The 21,620-nt window shown below is 47.5% G+C and overlaps 1 protein-coding gene across 1 annotated transcript in view; it reads right to left on the bottom strand.

Moving 5' to 3' along the window:
• The window catches only part of LOC138248933 (cystathionine beta-synthase-like), a 151,501-nt gene that overhangs the window by 59,439 nt on the left and 70,442 nt on the right, over positions 1–21,620 (bottom strand). The window contains exons 4-7 of the mRNA XM_069202963.1: positions 21,042–21,176; positions 19,301–19,380; positions 11,564–11,695; positions 3,761–3,830 (exon numbers count right to left, since the gene is read on the bottom strand). Of these exons, the coding sequence (XP_069059064.1) occupies positions 3,761–3,830; positions 11,564–11,695; positions 19,301–19,380; positions 21,042–21,176 (417 nt within the window). The remainder of the gene's footprint in view (positions 1–3,760; positions 3,831–11,563; positions 11,696–19,300; positions 19,381–21,041; positions 21,177–21,620) is intronic.

Raw genomic sequence — 21,620 nt, 5'->3', positions numbered from 1 at the left:
AAAGGGTTAGGGGTTTAGGGTGTCTTTAACTTCGCACTGTAGCAAGGTTAGCGTTTTAAGGTGCCTTTACCTTCACACTGCAGCATTGTTAGCAGTTCAGGGTTGGTTTACCTTCACACTGCAACAGTGTTAGCAGTTCAGGGTTGGTTTACCTTCACACTGCAGCAGGGTTAGCAGTTCACAGTTGGTTTTACCTTCACACTATGGCAGTGTTAGCAGTTCAGGGTTGGTTTTACCTTCGCACTGTAGCAGTGTTAGCAGTTCAAGGTTGGTTTACCTTCACACTGCAGCATTGTTAGCAGTTCAGGGTTCGTTTACCTTCACCCTTTGGCAGTGTTAGCAGTTCACGGTTGGTTTACCTTCACACTGGAGCAGTGTTAGCATTTCAGGGTTGGTTTACCTTCACACTGCAGCAATGTTAGCAGTTTAGGTTTGGTTTACCTTCACAGTGCAGCATTGTTAGCAGGTTAGGGTTGGTTTTATCGTCACACTGTGGCAGTGTTCGCAGTTTAACATTGGTTTTATCGTCACACTGTGGCAGTGTTCGCAGTTTAGCATTGGTTTTACCGTCACACTGTGGCAGTGTTCGCAGTTTAACGTTGGTTTTACCGTCACACTGTGGCAGTGTTAGCAGTTTAGCGTTGGTTTTACCGTCACACTGTGGCAGTGTTAGCAGTTTAGCGTTGGTTTTACCGTCACACTGTGGCAGTGTTAGCAGTTTAGCATTGGTTTTATCGTCACACTGTGGCAGTGTTAGCAGTTTAACATTGGTTTTACCGTCACACTGTGGCAGTGTTAGCAGTTTAGCGTTGGTTTTACCGTCACACTGCAGCATTGTTAGCAGTCCAGGTTTGGTTTACCTTCACACTGTGGCAGTGTTAGCAGTTTAGCGTTGGTTTTACCGTCACACTGTGGCAGTGTTAGCAGTTTAGCATTGGTTTTACCGTCACACTGTGGCAGTGTTAGCAGTTTAACATTGGTTTTACCATCACACTGTGGCAGTGTTAGCAGTTTAACATTGGTTTTACCGTCACACTGTGGCAGTGTTAGCAGTTTAGCGTTGGTTTTACCGTCACACTGCAGCATTGTTAGCAGTCCAGGTTTGGTTTACCTTCACACTGTAGCTGTGTTAGCAGTTCAAGGTTGGCTTATCTTCACACTGCAGCATTGTTAGCAGTTTAGGGTTGGTTTTATCGTCACACTGTGGCAGTGTTAGCAATTTAGCGTTGGTTTTATCATCACACTGCAGCATTGTTAGCAGTTCGCAGTTGACGTACTTTCACACTGCATCATTGTTAGCAATTTAGGGTTGGTTTTCCCGTCACACTGTGACAGTGTTAACAGTTCACAGTTGGCTTACCTTCACACTGTAGCATTGTTAGAAGTTTAAGTTTGGTTTACCTTCACACTGCAGCATTGTTAGCAGTTTAGGGTTCGTTTTATCGTCACACTGTGGCGGTGTTGACAGATTAGGGTTGGTTTTACCGTCACACGGTGACAGTTCTGGGTTGGTTCACCTTCACACTGGAGCAGTGTTAGCATTTCAGGGTTGGTTACCTTCACAGTGCAGCAAGGTTTAGGGGTACAAGGCAGCACTGCACCATGGTGAGGGGCACAAGTGGCCTTACCTCTGCACTGCACCATGGTGAGGGGCACAAGTGGCCTTACCTCTGCACTGCACCATAGTGAGGGGCACAAGTGACCTTACCTCTGCACTGCACCATGGTGAGGGGCACAAGTGGCCTTACCTCTGCACTGCACCATGGTGAGGGGCACAAGTGGCCTTACCTCTGCACTGCACCATGGTGAGGGGCACAAGTGGCCTTACCTCTGCACTGCACCATGGTGAGGGGCACAAGTGACCTTACCTCTGCACTGCACCATGGTGAGGGGCACAAGTGACCTTACCTCTGCACTGCACCATGGTGAGGGGCACAAGTGGCCTTACCTCTGCACTGCACCATGGTGAGGGGCACAAGTGACCTTACCTCTGCACTGCACCATGGTGAGGGGCACAAGTGGCCTTACCTCTGCACTGCAGCAGGGTTTGAAGTGCACAGTGTCGTTACTTCTGCAGTGAAATAGCTTGGGGGTGCAGCATGACATTACCGCTCACTGCGGCAGAGTTTGGGGTACAGGGTGCCTTTATCTCTCTACAGGATGAGGGTGCAGGTTGCATCACCGCCACAGTAGCCTTCGGGGAGTCACTAAAGGCTTGAACCACGTATCTGGCTCGGCCCGAGGTCCTCTAGGACTCTCGGGCCAAAAACGAGCGGAGCTGCGGTCTTAAGCACTTTATTTTGGGGTTCTCAAAATGCAAAAAGTCCGTGTCCCTGTCCAGATCCTCCTCGGCTCCCACTTTGGAGCCCCCCCCGGTCTGCAGACGTCTATCAAACACTTGGAAGGCGTGTGACACAGGAAGACACAATGCAGGGCCTGCTTTGCTTCTCATCCTGCGCAGACATGGCCCCTCTAGAGTTCTCCTGCCGGTGTGTGTTAGCCCCAGAGGAGTGTTTGTTTTTGTATCTCACTGATTCGCTGGAAGTAGGGGCAAGATGTAAAGAGGCCAGAGATCCAGGGGTACTGGAGCAATGTTTAGGGGCGCTAGGCTATAAAGGGTACAAGGGGTGTGCGGCAGGCTCTCTTTGAAAACACAACAAAAGCTGTCAGAATATTACATTTTAAGGGGCTGCTTCATAGTTTATTCTCCATCTAAACGCTGGGGGTGCTGCGGCACCTCACACACCCCCAGTTCCAGAGTCAGTGGAGAGAGGGGTCAGAGAAGAGAAAGAAAGAGAGATGGGGTCAGGCAAAAAAGTGAGAGAGAAAGATACAGGAAAACAAGGCAGAGAAAGTGAGGGAAAGATGTAAAGTGGGTGAGTCAGAAAGAGGTTGAGTGGGGCGGAGAAGATAAAAAGAATCTAAAAAAGAGAGCGAAAAAAGAGGGTCCGATTGACACAGGTAAACTTAGACCAAAAGTCTAACCTTAGGCCAAAAGTCTAACCTTAGGCCAAAAGTCTAACTTTACTCGTAGCAGCAGCCAATTCACCTCGCTGCGCTGCCCTGCACCAAAGGAAAGAGACAGGAGTGCGCTGTATCTACGCAATACGGTGCATTGTTGCCGTTCCCCCTGCGCTGGTGCACAGTTTAGCTGCCTAGCACCAACGCAGGCACCGTGGTGCAAGGATGTCTGCGTTGCATGCAGGATTGTTTTTGTGCAGGAAGGGGCACCTTCCGGTACATCACAATCACGGGAGGCTTTTTCCTCTTTCTATGTCTGCTGCAGAATGCAACACATATAAAAAGAGGACAAAACAAGGTGAAATAGAGATATTTCCCTTTATTGTACCTCCCCTGGGGAGGTGTAAGGTTTTGGTGCATCCCCAGGTTTACATGGCCTTGTAAATCTGTGGATGCGTCAAACTTCATGGGTGCTGCGTAAATCTGTGCATGCGTCAAACTTCATGGGTGTTGCGTGGGAACACCCACCGCAACACCCATAGAACACCTACCCAGGGCAGACTAGCGCAATGCAGCGACTTGTACTGCATTGCCTTATTCCACATTTATGAGGCCACTCAAAGCCATGCACAGAGTCGAGCATGTGCCACTTTGCATGCTGCAAATCTGACGCAATGCTCTCATAAATATGTCCCTTAGAGCCAAGATAGACCGTTGACACCGCTCTTTCCTTTAATTCTCTGGGTTGCCCACCTCTACGCTGTACTGGAGCAGGATTAGCGGTGTAATGTTTCATTACCTCCACACTGCAGCAGCAATTCCTCGGCTGTGGTATCGTAGTGGGACAGCGGGTTGCCTGGGTTACGGTACTGTGAGAAGACAAAGAAAATGGGCACATGGGATTTAATGCACTCTCTCTGCTCACTCCTCCCCCACACGTCTGCCCGCTCCTCACTCCCCTTGCACTCCTCCCCCACACGTCCGCCCGCTCCTCACTCCCCTTGCACTCCTCCCCCACACGTCCGCCCACTCCTCACTCCCCTTGCACTCCTCCCCCACACGTCCGCCCACTCCTCACTCCCCTTGCACTCCTCCCCCACACGTCCGCCTGCTCCTCACTCCCCTTGCACTCCTCCCCCACACGTCCGCCCGCTCCTCACTCCCCTTGCACTCCTCCCCCACACGTCCGCCCGCTCCTCACTCCCCTTGCACTCCTCCCCCACACGTCCGCCCGCTCCTCACTCCCCTTGCACTCCTCCCCCACACGTCCGCCCACTCCTCACTCCCCTTGCACTCCTCCCCCACACGTCCGCCCACTCCTCACTCCCCTTGCACTCCTCCCCCACACGTCCGCCCGCTCCTCACTCCCCTTGCACTCCTCCCCCACACGTCCGCCCGCTCCTCACTCCCCCTGCACTCCTCCCCGCACGTCCACTAGCTCCTCACTCCTCCCCATGCATGTCTGCCCTCTCCTCACTCCTCTCTCACTCCTCCCACTCCTCATCTGCACGTCCGCCCTCTCACTCCTCCCCGGAGGTCTGCCCCTTCCTCACTCCTCCCTTTCACTCCTCCCACTCCTTCCCTGCACGTCCATTCTCTCCTCACTCCTCCCTGCACATCCACTCTCTCTTCACTCTGCCCCCCCTTGTCTGCCCTCTCCTCACTCCTCCCCCACACGCTTGCACGCTCCTCACTCCTACCCTCGCCCATCCACCCCTACTCACTCCTCCCCTGCACATCTGTCCTCTCCTCACTCCCCCTCACACATCCACCCTCTCTCTTTGTTATTCCCTGTTAGTAGACGACTTCCATCCTTCGCCTCTGACCCACTCCACTGTCTCTGCTTCATCTACCCCTCAGCTCTTCTCTTTCTCCTTCATCCCGTTTTCCTTCTCAGACCCTCTAACCCTTCTATCCTTTTCTCCATACCATGCTTTATTTCTGCCTCTCTCTCCTCTCTTCACCTAACACCCATCAGTCCTTTCACACTCGTCTTTCTTCACTCTGCCCCTTCCTCCACACTCTCCTCTTCTTCTTTGTGTTATTTCTTCCCTCTATCCTTATCCCCATTCTTCCTTCCCATTGCACTCCCCCCTCTGTTCTTTTTGCCTGTCCGTCCCTTCATTCATCGTTATTTCTCCACCCTTCTCTATTTGCTTCTATCCTTTCCTCTATTCTCCCTTTTTCCATCTGTTCCTTGCTTTCTCTTCCCATTTCACCTTCTATCCCATTGGACCCTTTTCTCTTTTCCTTTCTCATTTATCCATTATCCTCCGTTCCTTTCTCCCCATAACTTTCTCCCCTGTTCTCTTTTCCCTCCTATTCACTTTCTTTCCTCTGTCTCCTCCCCAGAGGCCATTTCTACCTTTAGTAGAGTTCCCATCTCTGTCCCTCTCTCCTTTCTTTCCATTTCTCACACCTGATTCCTGCTGCTTCTGGCCAAACCCTCTCTGTATGCCTGTGTCTATATTCACTGAAAAAACAAAGGTTAAAGTAAGATTGTAATTAGATGAAAATTTCAGTGACAACGTAACATTTTAAACTTAAGAAAAACTGGAATTCACCAGTTATGGTTACCTTTAGTAACTATAACTTGTGCCCTATGGTAACTATAATTGGTACCCCTGCCCAGCACAGTCTTGTCATCAATGATGTCATTTCAGCTTTTGCTGTCATGCTATCAATTATGTCAAAGATTATCTCATAGATGATGTCATATGTGCGGTAATTATCAGGGCATGGTGAGGACGTGAGTAATAGTTAACTTGGGGCCCGAGTTATATAATTACTTGAGATAACTATGAGGTCCTGTCCACACTCAGGCAAACCTCCTGACTTTTTCAAAGAGTTACACTACCAAAATATAAACAAAATTGGCTTTATTTAAGGATGAGGGCACCAAAATATATAAAGCAGATCTATCATCTTTCTCCAAAAATCACTAATGTTTTTATTCGGATAAATATTTCAATAATTCATAATTGTTTGATCGTAGTGAGTCTATAAAAATGATTATTAAAGTTTTCTTTAAAAACAACATGTCTGTGAGTCTTTTTTAGTACAGTTTTTATTTATGCTTATGTGGGCTGAAAAATGTTAAAAGAAAGATTTAGGCCCATATTTCTACTTTTTTAGCGCCGCATTTGCGTTATTTTTTTACGCAAAAGCGACGCAAAGTTGCAAAATACAATTGTAGTTTGTAGGTTTGCGCTGTTTTTGCGTCAAAAAGCGTCGCAAATGCGGCGCTAAAAAAGAATAAATACGGACCTTAGAGACATATTGTTTTCCTTTTGTTTTTGTTTTTTTAAAGTAAAACCAACATGCCCCTGAGTCTTTCTTTTAAAATTTTTTACCCTACAAAATGTAATGGAAAAAAAAAACCAGAAGAGGCCCTTGCATTCCAGCTAAAAAGCATAGAGTTCAAATTTGGAAAGCTTTAAGAAATATGATATTCTCTTCTTGGGTTACATGAACCAGGAGATGTACAATTTTTTTAAATGTTGCTGGGGGCTGCTGCACTCCCTTCGGACCCCCACAGCGCTTAAAAAGGCTTGGTGGTGGCCCTTCATATACTGGAGTCACCACCAAGCTCAAAAAATATAAACAAAAAAGCCCTTGCATGACATTATGGGTTGTTCCTTTAAGGAGCAATTAATAATAAATGAGTGGCTCCTGCTCCTCATTTATTACTCATTTTTGTGTCCTGGTTCCCACTTGGGACATCCTTTGTTCTAACGATTGGGAAGGGGGGTGTACAGCCCCCCACTCTCTAAAACTTTACAAGCCTCAGGGAACCCATCCCCACGACCATTTTTAGGTTCTGGGGACCCCATCCCCTGGAGTCTTTTTTATTTTAAGTGGAGGAGGAGCGTGTCTCACCTTCCCGAGCCTTTATGGCTATGGGGACCTAATATTTTAATGGGTGGTTGTAAAGGGAAGAGATGTGTGACCCTGCTCCCCGAGCCTGTATGGCCCCAGGGACCCCCTTGCTCGAGACCTAAAGTGGGTGCCCTGGTCCTCACCCAGAGCACCCACATCAAAAATCTTTGGGTGGTGTGGTGAGAGCCACAAGGGTCCAGTGGCCCCACTGGCACCCGGCATGCACCCATCCTGGGTGCTTTGAGACCTGGCAGTGTTCTTGCTTGTTAGGAGCAAGTGTTTTTCACTTCTCCCACTAGGCAGGGGCAATCTAAGTTTCTTTGCCCGCAGGAGCGCAGGCAGGGAAACAAATGTCTGCTGCCCCTGGAAGTGCCATTTTTTAAGCTCCCCCCGGATGGAAGCAAGAAGATTCCCTGCCCAAGCTCTTGCAGGCAGGACAATGATGCCCTGGGAGTGGGTTCTCTGGAATACCACAGTGCAGCTGACCCTAAGGTATGGGGCCTCTGGGGCCTTAGGAGGCTCGGGGAGGGGGCAGGGCAGTGGGCAGGAAAACAGATGACAAGTCTACTCCCAGCTAGCAGAAGCAGTTTTCCTGCACCCGCCCGTTGGGTGCAAAATTACTGCTTGCTCTCGCTTGGTGAGAGCTGTCAAAGCTCCCGCCAAGCTATGGCAAACAACTATGTCCATAGGGTGGGTACCTCGTGACATAAGGAGCTGGCCCTGCCGGGTGACAGTCCCCAGGGTCATTAATGGTTCCAGGAGGGGGACTGTGGGGTCCTATCCTTTCTTTATGCAGGGCCTGCCCTGGGAAGGGGATGGTCCTTGAGGTTGTATACGACCTTGGAGGGGGCCCACTCAGCATCCCTCTCCATTAAAAATTAGGAATAGCCCTAGGGAGGTGGTGGTCCTTGGGTTCGTAAATTGCTCTAGAGGAGTGCTGTATGGTCCCCTCCCCTTTTTGCTAAGCTAGCCTGGCCCCATGGAGGAGGTGGTCCCTGGGCCGTAATGGGCCAAGGAGTGGCCCCATCCAATTTTTCAGATTGGGGTTGCCCCAAAGAGGTGGAAGTCCCTGGGGCAGGAAACAGCTTTAGGAGGGGTCCGCACGACCCCCTACACATTAATGAACTGTGGCCTGCCACAGGGAGGAGGCGGTCCCCGGGGCAGAAATAGACCATGGGGAGGGGGGCTGTGTGACCCCATTCTCCAACTTAATTATATAAGTTTTATTATATATCTCATCTGAGGGCGGATGTTTAAACAATCGCAGGAGACCGTGCCTTTTTTTTTAAAAAAAACTTCGAGGATCTACAGATTCTCCACGATTTTCACCGCAAACATGTAAAAAATAAGGCTTTTTGGCCCAGGTTGGGCCCACCACCAGGCCTAGGGGGTCAGGTTATTCCTATCCTGCTCCCTTTGCTTTTTGCGGGGGGGATTTGGCTCAGTATCAAAATGGATGCCAACACTTCAGCAGTTGTCAGCCAATCAGAACTTAGCATGAGATCTGTTTGATCTGCGGAGGATCTGCCAGCCTAGAGATTGTGTTTACTTTAGTTACTCAAAAAAACTACTGAATGGATGTAGACAAAATCACAAAAATTTGGACCAAGGGCTAGTTTTCTGCCAAATTTAGTGTAATTCCATCCAGCGGTTCGAGCTGTAGTGGTGTCTAAATTCCCCTTCGAAAATTGCATGAGGAAAATGCATTTTGGGTCCCTACTTTTTCTCAGCCTCCGCTTGATGAGCCAATCCAAAACTTTCAAGACAACAGCTGAACTCAGGTGTGAACTAGTTTTGAAAATTTTGTGAAGATTTATCAACCGGTTCCAAAGTTATTGGCAAAACAAAAAAAACATTTCCTCTGATTAGCTGCCAACACTTCAACCAGGAAATGTTGGCAGCCATCTTGGGACTCGGCTTCAGCCAAGTCCCTCCAAATAGATGTGAAAAAAAGAAAAGGGGCCAGGATAAAGACATGCTGACCCCTTAGCTTTGGTGGTGGGGTCCCAGAGGGACCTGACAGCACAAAAACAGCTTTAAAAAAAATTAATTTGCAGCAAATTCACAGCAAACATTTTTTAAAAAAACAAGCGTGGGTTCTTGCACTTGTTTTTTTTTTTTAAACCAGCGGGTGGGCCAGGTCCAGGGGGCAAAGTAAAAAATAAAAAGGGGGAGCACAGGGCCCCCCTCCTGGGCTATTCAGTGTCTAGTGACCATCACCTCTCTGAGACTTATTTTTCATTTAATGCGTGGGGGCCCCCTGGTAGTGCTGGGGACCAGCACTTCCCCGGGGCTTGATTGTGTTTCAATGCGGAGGTGGTGTGCAGCCCCACTGCAGCCCTGGGGACCACCAACTCCCCAGGGCAAACATGAAAAAAACAAAAGGGAGTCCACCACATGGACCATCACCTCCCCAAGACAATGCTCATATGAGGGGGGCCAAGGCCCCCCTCGAGGAGCCAATGAAGGCCCTGGGAACCACCACTCCCCTTGCCCAGCTCCTGCGAACAAAGTCCGCCTTCCAACACTGGGAACTGTAAAACAGATCCCACTGTCAGAAAGCGGAGCTTTCATTTGTTTCCCTGCACGCAAATACGCATGCGGGAAGACAGATGAAAACATTGCTCTTGCAAGCAGGGAGCTGCTATTAAAAGCAGCTCTCTGCTTGGGGGAGCAATGCTGGCTCCCAGAGGACATGGGGAGCCAGCTAGGACCAGGGATGCCTAGAGGCTCCCTCCTCGGTCCTGTCAGTCTTTCTCTTCGATTCCATAGGGGAGAGAGAGAGAGAGAGAGAGAGAGAGAGAGAGAGAGAGAGAGATTATCATTGCAATGATCTCTCCATGCAATGACTACAAAGTGTCAAACTAGCAAGATGTTTGGGATGAATGTTATACGTATGTTTGGATGCAGAGCAGATCAGAGTCACTTCTGGCCTAATGGTCAACCTCTTGTACTATCACTCTGTACTGAAGGTTCAAATCTTAGTATCGCTTGGCAGTGTGTTTATTTATTTAGTAGTGTTTTGACCGTTCAAGCTTCCTAGTGATGGAACATTTACTTTTCTTTCCACTCACTTGCCTGGGTTGACTGTCATAGACATGTCTGGAAGCATCACATTAAGTAGTCACCTACGGCCTAAAAGTTATGGTCACAGACCCTCACACTGAAAGTTGAGGGTTCTACTCCAGCTGTGACCCTGGTCATTTTCCTTCTTTAATTTCTTTTAAACTTCAAAAGCTTAAAAGGTTCATACTGAAAGGTGATCTCACTCTTTTTAATTGACTAATACATTTTTCTTTTCAATGTGTCCAGAAATATCTAATTCTAAGTATATCATTCATCAAAGTTTAATACACTTTCTATCTCTCTCCCTCTCACTCTCTTTCTCTCTCGCTCTCAATTTTTCTTTTTCAATCTCTTTCTCCCACTCACAGACCCACTCAAACCCTTATGCACCCACTCACAGACCCACTCAAACACTCACGCACCCACTCACAGACCCACTCAAACATTCACACACCCACTCACAGACCCACTCAAACCCTTATGCACCCACTCACAGACCCACTCAAACATTCACACACCCACTCACAGACCCACTCAAACATTCACACACCCACTCACAGACCCACTCAGACACTCATGCACCCACTCAAAGACCCACTCAGACACTCACGCACCCACTCACAGACCCACTCAAACATTCACACACCCACTCACAGACCCACTCAGACTTTCACACTCCCACTCACAAACCCACTGAAACCTCATATACCACTCACAGACCCACACAGAAACTGACGCACCCACTAAGATACTGATGCACCCACTCTCACAACCACTCTCACACCCAGATACACCCTCTCACACGTATTCTCACACCCAGAGAGACAGGCCGCGGCCAACTCCCAACGTGCATAGCCAAAGGGCCATGCACAGCATGGGTTGGGTGGTTAGGGGGGTTGACTGCAAGGTCTGGCATCAGGCCAGGCCTTGCGGCCAACCGCCTCCACGCATAGCCAAAGGCCGTGCGTGGTAGTGTTTGGACTAACGTATGGTAATGAGCATAACTTTACGTTAGAAAAACCATAGAAATTCACTGAAAAAAACAAAGGGTACAGGTACGTTATAGTTAGGAAACAGAATGAAAAAACATAGAAATTCACTTAAAAAACAAAGGTTACAGGGATGTTATACTTAGGATCATATTTTAAACATATCAAACCATAGATATTCACCTTTTATAGTTAGAGTTACCTCAAGTAACTATACCTTGTGCTCTAAGATAACTATACCTCATGCGTTAGCCATGCACTGCTAATTACCTCACAAATTACGGCACTTATGACATCTTTGACAACATCGCTAATAATATCAATGTAATATTTGCAGCAGAATTTTTTTAGGAAAACACTGCATGGTGGGGAATTTTCAATTTTCTTTTTCAAAAAGAAAATCTAAAAGCTTGAAAGAAACAGTACGCTAAAGGGCTTTGCATTTATCCCAGCTGTGCGTTTCCCCGTTCCACTCTCATGTCTATTCCATTCTACCCTCTTCCTTTTGTCTCTCTCTGTTTCTTTCCTGTGTCACGTCCTTCTCGGCTCCACTCTATTCTCTTGCATGCCTTCGTATGCCAGTTTCGTCCACTACGTCTCCTTCCATCTTCTGCTGCATGCCCACCTGCTTAACCTTCTTCCCCCGCAGGGTCGTACCCTGGCTTTACCTGGTCAAGGATGTGGGAGTTGGGAATTTCCCGCCTTAATCTTTCAGCCACCCGGATGTGGCACTCAGGATCTTCTAACAGGTTGGTAGGGGTTCGCACCACTTCCGCTCCGAGTCCCCGCAGGATATCCACCTAGACATGGGAATAACATTTGTAATTACCATGACCATTCTGAGGGTAGCCTCCCTGAATGTACGATAAATCACGGTCACCTTTGAGTTTACCACAAACCAATGCCACAACAGAGCGTACCACAAATCACAGCCCCCTCCAAGTTCACCAGAAATCACAACCTTCACTGAGTGTACTATAAATCACAGCCACCAGAGGAGTACCAAAAATCATGGCCAACTTAGCTTTTAACATAAATGAAACCCACCACAGAGTGTACCACTAATCACAGCCACAGCGCAGAGTACCATAAATCACAGCCACCACAGAGTGTACCACAGGTCACAGCCACCCAGAGTATACCACAAATCACTGCAACTTTAGAGTTTACCACAAATCAGATCCACTGCAGAGTATGTGTGCACACCTAGCCAAGGCAGTGGAGCCCTGTACAAGATGTAAGGCAAGCACAAAGCCAACGAATGATGGGAGAGGAAGCTGGGTTGTAGATGGATAATGCATTGTAATGTAGTGTCCTTCAAAGAGATGAGTCTTCAACTCTTTCCTAAATTGGAGCAGCGTTGTAGCGTGTCTATGGTTACAGGGATGTTGTTCCAGATACTCAGTGATTGATGTAAATGACCCGCTGTCTTTTGTGCACTTATTAGTCCGCAGTCTGGTGCCACCTGGCTGCTGGTGTGCTGAGAACCACTGGTTTTGAAGATGGTGTGGACCGGCAAGGGGAGACATCTACTGGTATGGGGGTGATGTGATCATATTTCTTCTGGCCCTGTGCTGCAGCATACAGGATGCCCTTAACCCCTTCGCTGCCAGGCCTTTTACCCCTCAGGTGGCAGGCCTTTTTTTGGCTATTTGGGGCAGTTTGCACTTAGGCCCTCATAACTTTTTGTCCACATAAGCTACCCACGTCAAATTTGCATCATGTTTTTTCCAACATTCTAGGGATTCTAGAGGTTCCCAGAGTTTGTGTGTTCCCCTGGAAGAGACCAAGAAATTAGCCAAAATACAGCAAAAATGTCATATTTTTCAAACAAAATGGGAAAAAGGGCCGCAGAAGAAAGCTTGGGTTTTTTTTGCCTGAAAATGGCATCAACAAAGGGGTTGCGGTGCTAAAATCACCATCTTCCCAGTTTACAGGAACAGGCAGATTTGAATCAGAAAAACACATTTTTCAACACAAGTTTGGCATTTTACTGGGACATACCCCATTTTTACTATTTTTTGTGCTTTCAGACCCCTTCCAGTTGGTGCCAGAAATGGGTGTAAAACCAATGTTGGATCCCAGAAAGCTAAACAGTTCTGAAAAGTAGACAACATTCTAAATTCAGCAAGGGGTCATTTGTGTGGATCCTTCAAGGTTTTCCTACAGAAAGTAACAGCTAAAATAAACAAATATTGAAATTGAGGTGAAAAAAAGAACCATTTCTGTCCACATTTTCTTCTATAACTTTTTCCAGCTATGGCAGATGTTTGAAAGCAATATACTGTTACGTCTGCAGGACTCTTCTGGTTGTGGGGATATATAGGGCTTGCAGTTTCATCAGGGACCTTAGGTACCCAGAGCCAATAAATGAGTTGCACATTGCAATGGGCTTTCATTGTATACCAGGTATACAACAATTCCAGGTATACAGTATGGGGAAATATAAAGAGTGAAAGATAGGTACTAAGAAAACCTTTGTATTTCCAAAATGGGCACAAGATAAGGTGTTGAGAAACAGTGGTTAGTTGCACATATCTGAATTCCAGGGTCCCCATACTAGCATGTGAATTACAGGCCATTTCTCAAATAGACCTCTTTTTTACACACTGTCTTACATTTGGAAGGCAAAAATGTTGAGAAAGACAAGGGGCAATAACACTTGTTCTTCAATTCTGTGTTTCCCCAAGTCTCCCAATAAAAATGGTACCTAATGCCCACAACAAGAAACCCAACATGGACACATCACATTTTTACATTTAAATCTGACGTGTTTTTTTAAAAGTTCCTAGCTGTGGATTTTGGCCTCTAGCTCAGCCGGCACCTAGGGAAACCTACCAAACCTGTACATTTCTGAAAACTAGACACCTAGGGGAATCCAGGATGGGGTGACTTGTGGGGCTCTCACCAGGTTCTGTTACCCATAATGCTTAGCAAACCTCACAATTTGGCAAAAAAACACCTTTTCCTCAAATTTCGGTGATAGAAAGTTCTTGAATCTGAGCCGAGCCACACATTTCCTTCCACCTAGCATTCCGCCAAGTCTCCCAATACAAATGGTACCTCACTTGCGTGAGTAGGCCTAGTACCCACGACAGGAAATGCCCCAAACACAACGTGGACACATCGCATTTTCCCAAAGAAAATTGACCTGTTCTTTCAAAGTGCCTAGCTGTGGAGTTTGGCCTCTAGCTCAACCAGCACCTAGGAAAACCTAGCAAACGTGGACCTTTCTGAAAACTAAACACCTAGGGGAATTTAGAATGGGGTGACTTGTGGGGCTCTCACCAGGTTCTGTTACCCAAAATCCTTTGCAAACCTCACAATTTGGCCAAAAAACACTTTTTCCTCACATTTCGTGATTGAAAGTTCTGGAATCTAAGAGGAGCCACCAATTTCCTTCCACCCAGCATTCCCCCAAGTCTCCGAATAACAATTGTATCTCACTTGTGTGGGTAGGCCTAGTGCCCGCAACAGGAAATGCCCCAAAACACAACGTGGACACATCACATTTTTACATTGAAAACTGACATTTTTTTTTGGCAAAGTGCCTAGCTGTGGATTTTGGCCTCTAGCTCATCCGGCACCCAGGGAAACCTACCAAACCTGTGCATTTCTGAAAACTAGACAACTAGGGGAACCCAGGATGGGGTAACTTGTGGCGCTCTCACCAGGTTGTGTTACCCAGAATCCTTAGCAAACCTCAAAATTTGGCCAAAAAAACACTTATTTCTCACGTTTTGGTGCTGCAAAGTTCTGAAATCTGAGAGGAGCCACAAACTTCATTCTACTCAGTGTTCCCCCAGATCTCCTGATAACAATGGTACCTCACTTGTGAGGAAATGCTCCAAAACAGTACGTGGACACATCAAAATGATCAAATACAAAACTACCTGTTTTTAAGGGGGTGGCACCTGCGTTTTTGGTCCTTGGCTCAGCAGCCATCTAGGGAAACCTACCAAACCCAGACATTTCTGATAACTAGACACCCAAGGGAGTCCAGGGAGGTGTGACTTGCATGGATCCCCCAGTGTTTTCTTACCCAGAATCCTCAGCAAACCTCAAATTTAGCTACAAAATCTAATGTTCCCATATTTCTGAGTGGGCTCACCACACCAGCACAAATTTACTACCACCCAACGTTCCCCTCAGTCTCCAGATAAAAATGATACTTCACTTGTGTAGGTGGGCCAAGTGCCTGTGACAGGGAATAGCCAAAACATGTTGAAAATGAGGGGGAACCAAAGGGGGTCCAAAAGGGCAGTTTGGAAAAAAATGTTTTTAGGCCGACAAGTGGGACAGAATTTTTGTGGTATAGATGTGACAATGCTGGGGGGTAGGAATTTTGTGGATTTCTAAAGATTCCGGAAGGTTCCATCACAAAAATGTGGGGAAAATGTGTGATTTCAAGCAAAGTTGGAAGTTTGCAGGGCATTGTGGGTAGGAACATGGTGCGGGTGCATGTGAAGCACACCAACCTGGACTCACCCAGATGTTTAATTTTCAGATGTGTATGGGTCTCGTAGATGTTTCTTCATGGCAGCGTCCCAAAGTCCAAAAGTGCAGCTCTCACCTTTCCAAGTGGGATGATTTTGAGAGTTAGCCAAGCTCTCATGGCCCAAATGTAAATCCAAAACCCAAAATAATCAAATGTCCTCTTGCTTGCCATTGGGATAAGATCTTTTAGTGTGCAGGGGAGAGCTGAAAGACTGTTACCCCCTTTAGTTGGGGTGGGGGCATAGCCATGCCCATACTGGTTGGTAGCCACCACCCCACTAATTTTTATTTTTTTTAAATTCCCTAGCATCTAGTAGGCTTTCTGCCCTCCCCCCCCCCAGGGAGTAGATCGGGGATAATTCCTCCATCCACCCACTGGTGGGCAGAACAACTTGGTTCCCATTTATTTGGGGGGGGGGTTATGGCCATACCCCCAGCACTTTTTTGAAAAACAATCTTCCCTGATCTCTGCTGGGCGTTCTGCCCCCCTTGGGGGCAGGTGGGCCTTCCAAAAATAGGCTGAGCTTCCAGCACAATGGGGGCGGCCTCTGATGAGGTCAGCTCGCGATCGGGGTTGAATTCCCCTTTCATCCTTGCCCATGGGAGGGGGGTAGGAGGACCACAGGGGGAGCGCTAGCACTCCCCCTGTGTGCCGGGTGCAGGAGTAGCTGGTCTCGTCCTCGGCACACGGCAGCCGTGGCCGAGGGTGAGACCAGCTCATCCAGGGCACTAGAGGGGTTAAGGTGTGCCAATGTGGAGTCGGGGAGGCCAGGGAGTAGGGCAGTACAATCATCCAAATGCAAGAACACAAATGCTTGAACAGCATTTCTGAAGTTGTTTTCCAGAAGAAACTATTTCACTTTTGTAAGAAGAGAGCTTGTACCAAACTGTCTTTGTTTTTTGCAATATAGTCCTCCAGGGTGCGGCTGGTGTCAAGAGTGAATGCAAGTGGCTTGGTATTTGGTAAACGTTGGGGCCAGAAACCATGAAGGTTCAAATCATTGAGCTAGATTTGTACTTTTTCTTGTTTGTTGCTCTTGACAAATAACCTTAATTCTGCCCTTGTTGGATTAAGCTTCGGATAGGTGATGGACATAGAGCCTGGATGATGAAGCAGTGGAGTCTTTCAAGCAGAGCTGTGTATCATTGGACTATTGGTGAATCTCGATGCTGTTGTCTGTGAGTAGGGTACCAAGAAGCTCCAGGTAGAGGTTGAAGATGTCAGGGACCAGAGTGGAGCTCTGGAGGACTCCACAGGAGAGCGGGATCTTTTGTGACCTGGAAGTGCCCGTGTGAAAAACAAGTTCAATAGGTTGGAGTAAAACCCGTAAAGGTCATTGCTTGTGAATCCCATTTGAGACTCAAGGGTGGGGATGAACCTGGGATGGTCGACTGTGTGAAGGCACAGAAATATCAGGAAGCATAGGTCATCGTGTGTGGTCAGTACGGTGATGCATAAGGTAGCAGTAAGAGTCTTTGTGCAGTTGAGTCATCTGAAGCCCGACTGGTAGTCGTGCAGGACATAGCATGAATGCGATTCTGGAGTTGAACATAGACTGCGTTTACAATCACTGCTATGCTTGCATGTACTACAAATTACAGCCACCCAAGAGTTTACCATAAATCAAAACCACTGCCATGTATCACAAATCACAGCCACTTTTCAAATGACCAACAAATCACAGCAACATCAGAAAGTACCAAAAATCACAGCTGTCCAAGAAAGTACTTTAATTGTGTGTTTATAAAGCTTCAAATCACAGATGAGGCACCGAACGGCACTGTTAAGAGAGAAGAGCACTAAACCATGAGGGAGTGATTGGTTGAAAGAGCGTTGCATTTTCATGTGACCTGTGTGGGAAGCATTGTTGTGTTATGTGTGTGGTGCTCCTATCCTGTCTTAGGTCATTGCACCTGTGTGTGATGGTGCGTAGAGGAGTGAGGGAAATGCTCCGCTTGTTTAAGTAGTATTCACCTGTTTGTCATCAAGACATTAGCAACTCCAGGCACATTTCAGACTTTGCTAGTTACAGTCGGTGGTGGACAGTAATGTGGAATCGTGGAGGAGGGCATGAACACTCTCTTCTACATGTGCAGACACAAACTCACAGCCATCCACGTGCACACTCACTCACAGCCATCAATTCACAAGCAGGCAGACATACACCCACCAATCACAAGCACATACACAGACACACACACCCATTCACAGCACACAAGCACAAATACACAAAGCTTCATACACACTCGCATGCACCAAACAATTAAACAAAATACTGGTCCGGCAGTGATCTTGGATGGCAGATGGAAAACCAGGCTGGTTCCTGAAGGCTTCAGATAAGCGAAAACAGGAAGATCATGCCATCTCCTCTCATGGGTGGACCTTGTCATGGGTCAGCCAGAGAGGAGGACCTACCAATTTCTCATCACAGAGTGGGATGGGGGTTAGTGGGACTTGCTGACCCCACCCCACTCTGTGACAAGCATCACTGATGGGCCCTCAGCCTGGGCACTTCAGGGCTTAAGACTAAAGCACCCAAGGCAGAGTCTACTAATGAAGCACCCCCTCATCGTGAGGGGCAGGACCTCACAGAGCTTTGCCGGGCTGAAGAGATCAAAAACACAGGGCTTTGAAATCTAAGGCCTGGCTTGCACATTTAGTGTACGTCTATCTCCTGGCTATCTGACCCGAGCAAGAAGAGTGTCCATCATACTGACCTTTGCTCAGCCTGACAAACACTATTCATAGGTTGGAAAAAGGTGGTCGGTGGGGCTCCTCTTCCCACAACAACATGCCGCTCCTGATTAAAGTCTCCCCCACTGCCACAAGGGAACAGCCCGTGGGCAAGCACCGCTCACAAACAGCCAGTATTAATGCCCTCTACGGTCCACCCAGGAACAAGAAAGAATCCCCTGGCCAACGTGTCCTGTCCATATGCAGCTAAGTTAAACATTCTGTACCACTAAAAACAGACACCTTAGAATGTACCACAAGTCACAGCCACCTTAGAATGTACCACAAGTCACAGCCACCTCAGAATCTACCATAAATCACAGCCACCTTAGAATGTACCACAAAGCGCAGCCACCTCAGAATCTACCACATATCACAGCCACCTCAGAATCTACCACAAATCACAGACACCTCAGAATCTACCACAAATCACAGACACCTCAGAATGTACCACAAATCCCAGCCACCTTAGAATGTATCACTAATCACAGCCACCTTAGAATGTACCACAAATCACAGTCACCTTAGAATGTATCACTAATCACAGCCACCTTAGAATGTACCACAAATCACAGTCACCTTAGAATGTATCACAAACCACAGCCCCTTTAAATGTTTCTTAAATTCTAATCTTTTGTGAATGTACCATACATCATATTTACCTATGAAAAGTCTAACAGAAGGCAGAACCACTGGTGAAAGTGCCACAAATAACAAATCCCTCTGACTATACAACTTTGTGACACACATCAGTGTGTGGCACCAATAATTTCTATGTCTTGTGCGAAATATGACACCAACTTCTGAATTTTCCCATGAGTGTGCCAAAATCACACACCGTGTAGTACATACTACTCATTACACACGAAAGAGTGTGTCAGTGACCACACACCATGCAGCATGTACTAATCACCAATCACCCATGGGTGTTCTAATACTTACATACTATGCAGGACCACATCTACTAGCCATCACACCCAAATGTGCTAGCAGCCTCACACACCTATGAGTGTGCCTGTAAACACACACCTCACACACACTTGCCAATAACCACATACAGTGCAACCAGTGCAGTTCACACACCGTTGAGTGCACCACTCCTGTCCACCAATGGATGCTTTCTACTCTATGATCCCCGCTCTTAAAGTTCATCTCACCTCAGCGCACCTCTTACCTTCTCCTGGCTCATGGCCTTCGGCATGACGATGATGCAGCGGTACCCCTTCACTGCTGCGATGAGAGCAAGCCCAATTCCTGCAGAGACACACAAGCAGGGTTAGAAGCTGGGCATCCTTAGTAACTCTGCCCGAAAACAATCTTAGAGCACCATGGTGTGAGACCAAACCAGGAAGTCAGACAGTAGGACACAGGCAGCACCCTAGAAGACTCTCCCTAAAGGATCTATGGAGGTGGACCATGCACTGAGTGGTGGGACCCAAAAGGATGGGGCCCTTCTGTAGAATGTGATGAGGAGCCCCTGAGACTCCAAGGCTCACAGGCATTCACAGACCTCAGGCTGAATGGATGGGGGCCACACTGCTCTGCAGGGGCTCACGGTGCCTGCGTTACATCCCTGTGCACCGTATGTGTGAGCCCTGGGATACAATTCAGGCTGTTTACAAGAGGCAGGCTCTACAGAGTTCCTATACTGTGGAGAGTTAGAGCTCTTTGAGGAGACATGTCTCAATTCCTTTCTGAATTGCAGGAGGGTGAGGGCATCAGATGGGTTCTGTCTCACTTTTTCCAGTCCATCAGAGACACGTCCTGAGAAGAAATCTACCAAATGCCCCCATAGACCCGCCAAACTTCCTTCGTCTGGAAAGGTGGGCTCCTATGAAGAGCTTAGTGCCAGGCTCCTAAACAAGGACTACAGAGATCCAGTCTGTATGGTAGGACAGGGGCCATATATACAAAGCATTGTTTTGCTTCGTTTCGGAGACTGTGATCACAAAATGCTTTTTGCAACGCAGTAAGCTCATTGTAGGAGTCAGTCATTTTTTTCTAACCCCTGCAATGGGTTTACAAATGCATAAGGAATCGCTATTTAAAAGGGGCGTGTTGTGGGCTTCCCTTCAAAAAAGAGATTCCTAAGCAAATGTATAAATGGTTAATGACCAAAATAGCGGTTGTAAACCATTGAAAAATAATTGACACACAAGTTGGGGTGGTAACCCATTTGCAAAAGGGAAGGGGCCCCATTAGAAACTCTTCCCTTGTGAATATAAAAAATAAAACTTGGCTGTGGTCCACGAGAGCACTGCCAACTCTCAAACAAACAAAAAAATAAACAAACATTTCTTTTTAAACACAAATCTGTTTCATTTAGGGAAAATGGGATGTATTTTTTTAAAAAGTTCACTTTATTGAAAGGTTATCACAGATATGGTGATCTGGTAAGAACAGTGGGCCACAATCCCTGTGATGGCCTCAAGTCAGAGTGAGTTGCAAATCGTGCCCTACCTCATGAATATTAATGAAGTAGGTCAAATTGAAAACCAATCGGATTGTGAATTTTCGGAAGCGACCTATTAGTACATGCGTCAGTTCCGAAAATTATTTATTGGTAGCAAAAGTACTAATCGCAAATTGTTCTAACTATTTTGCGAGTGAATAGTACATACGAAACACTGAGAGAGGAGCCGTGGTGATTAGCCGGGAAGGCTCTCTGGATATGCTCCAAGTTCCCAGCCTGGCATGCTCCCAGCTTTGACACTATTGGCGCTACATGGAATCAAGGCGTGCTGCCAGCATTCATGATCTGGAACAACTTGGCTCAAACGGAGTTGGTCAGTGACAGTCGGGACTAAGTAGAATGCTTATGGAAGAAATCGCCAGTGCCTAGAGGTGCTTCTTAGTCCATTGCAGCGCTGATGCAACATTAGGCGCCAACAGGTCCCATTTTAGGTCTCACTTACCTGTGTTCCCTGAAGTTGGCTCAATGATGGTGTCTCCCGGCTTCATGATGCCTCTTCTCTCTGCCTCCTCCACCATTCTCAGGCTGGGCCGGTCCTTCACGCTGCCCCCCGGGTTGAAAAACTCACACTTCGCCACTACGACAAAACATTTAGGCAAGGGTTAAAACACCCTGTCCAGCTGCACATCACTAGTGTATGATCGTCTCCGGGGAGCAGAAGGGTTGAGAGATTAGGAGAATACTCCTCGAATGATGTGTAAAGGGACATCTGACTGTGGTGTCCTAGAGCGCCTACACCTGATGCACACCTGCCCGACTCACCTGATGCACTTCTGTCCCACTCACCTGCTGCACATCTGTGCCACTCATCTGCTACACACGTGTCCCACTTACCTGCTGCACACCTGTCCGACTCACCTGCTGCACACCTGTCCCACTCACCTACTGCACACCCGTGCCACTCGTGTGCTTCACACCTGTCCCACTCATCTGCTGCACACCTGTCCCACTCACCTGCTGCACACCTGCCTGACTCACCTGCTGCACACCTGTCCCACACACCTACTGCACACCTGTGCCA

The sequence above is a fragment of the Pleurodeles waltl genome, chromosome 8 (assembly GCF_031143425.1).
Source record: "Pleurodeles waltl isolate 20211129_DDA chromosome 8, aPleWal1.hap1.20221129, whole genome shotgun sequence".
NCBI classification, from domain to species: Eukaryota; Metazoa; Chordata; class Amphibia; order Caudata; family Salamandridae; genus Pleurodeles; species Pleurodeles waltl.
This window is presented reverse-complemented; position numbering and strand designations above follow the sequence as displayed.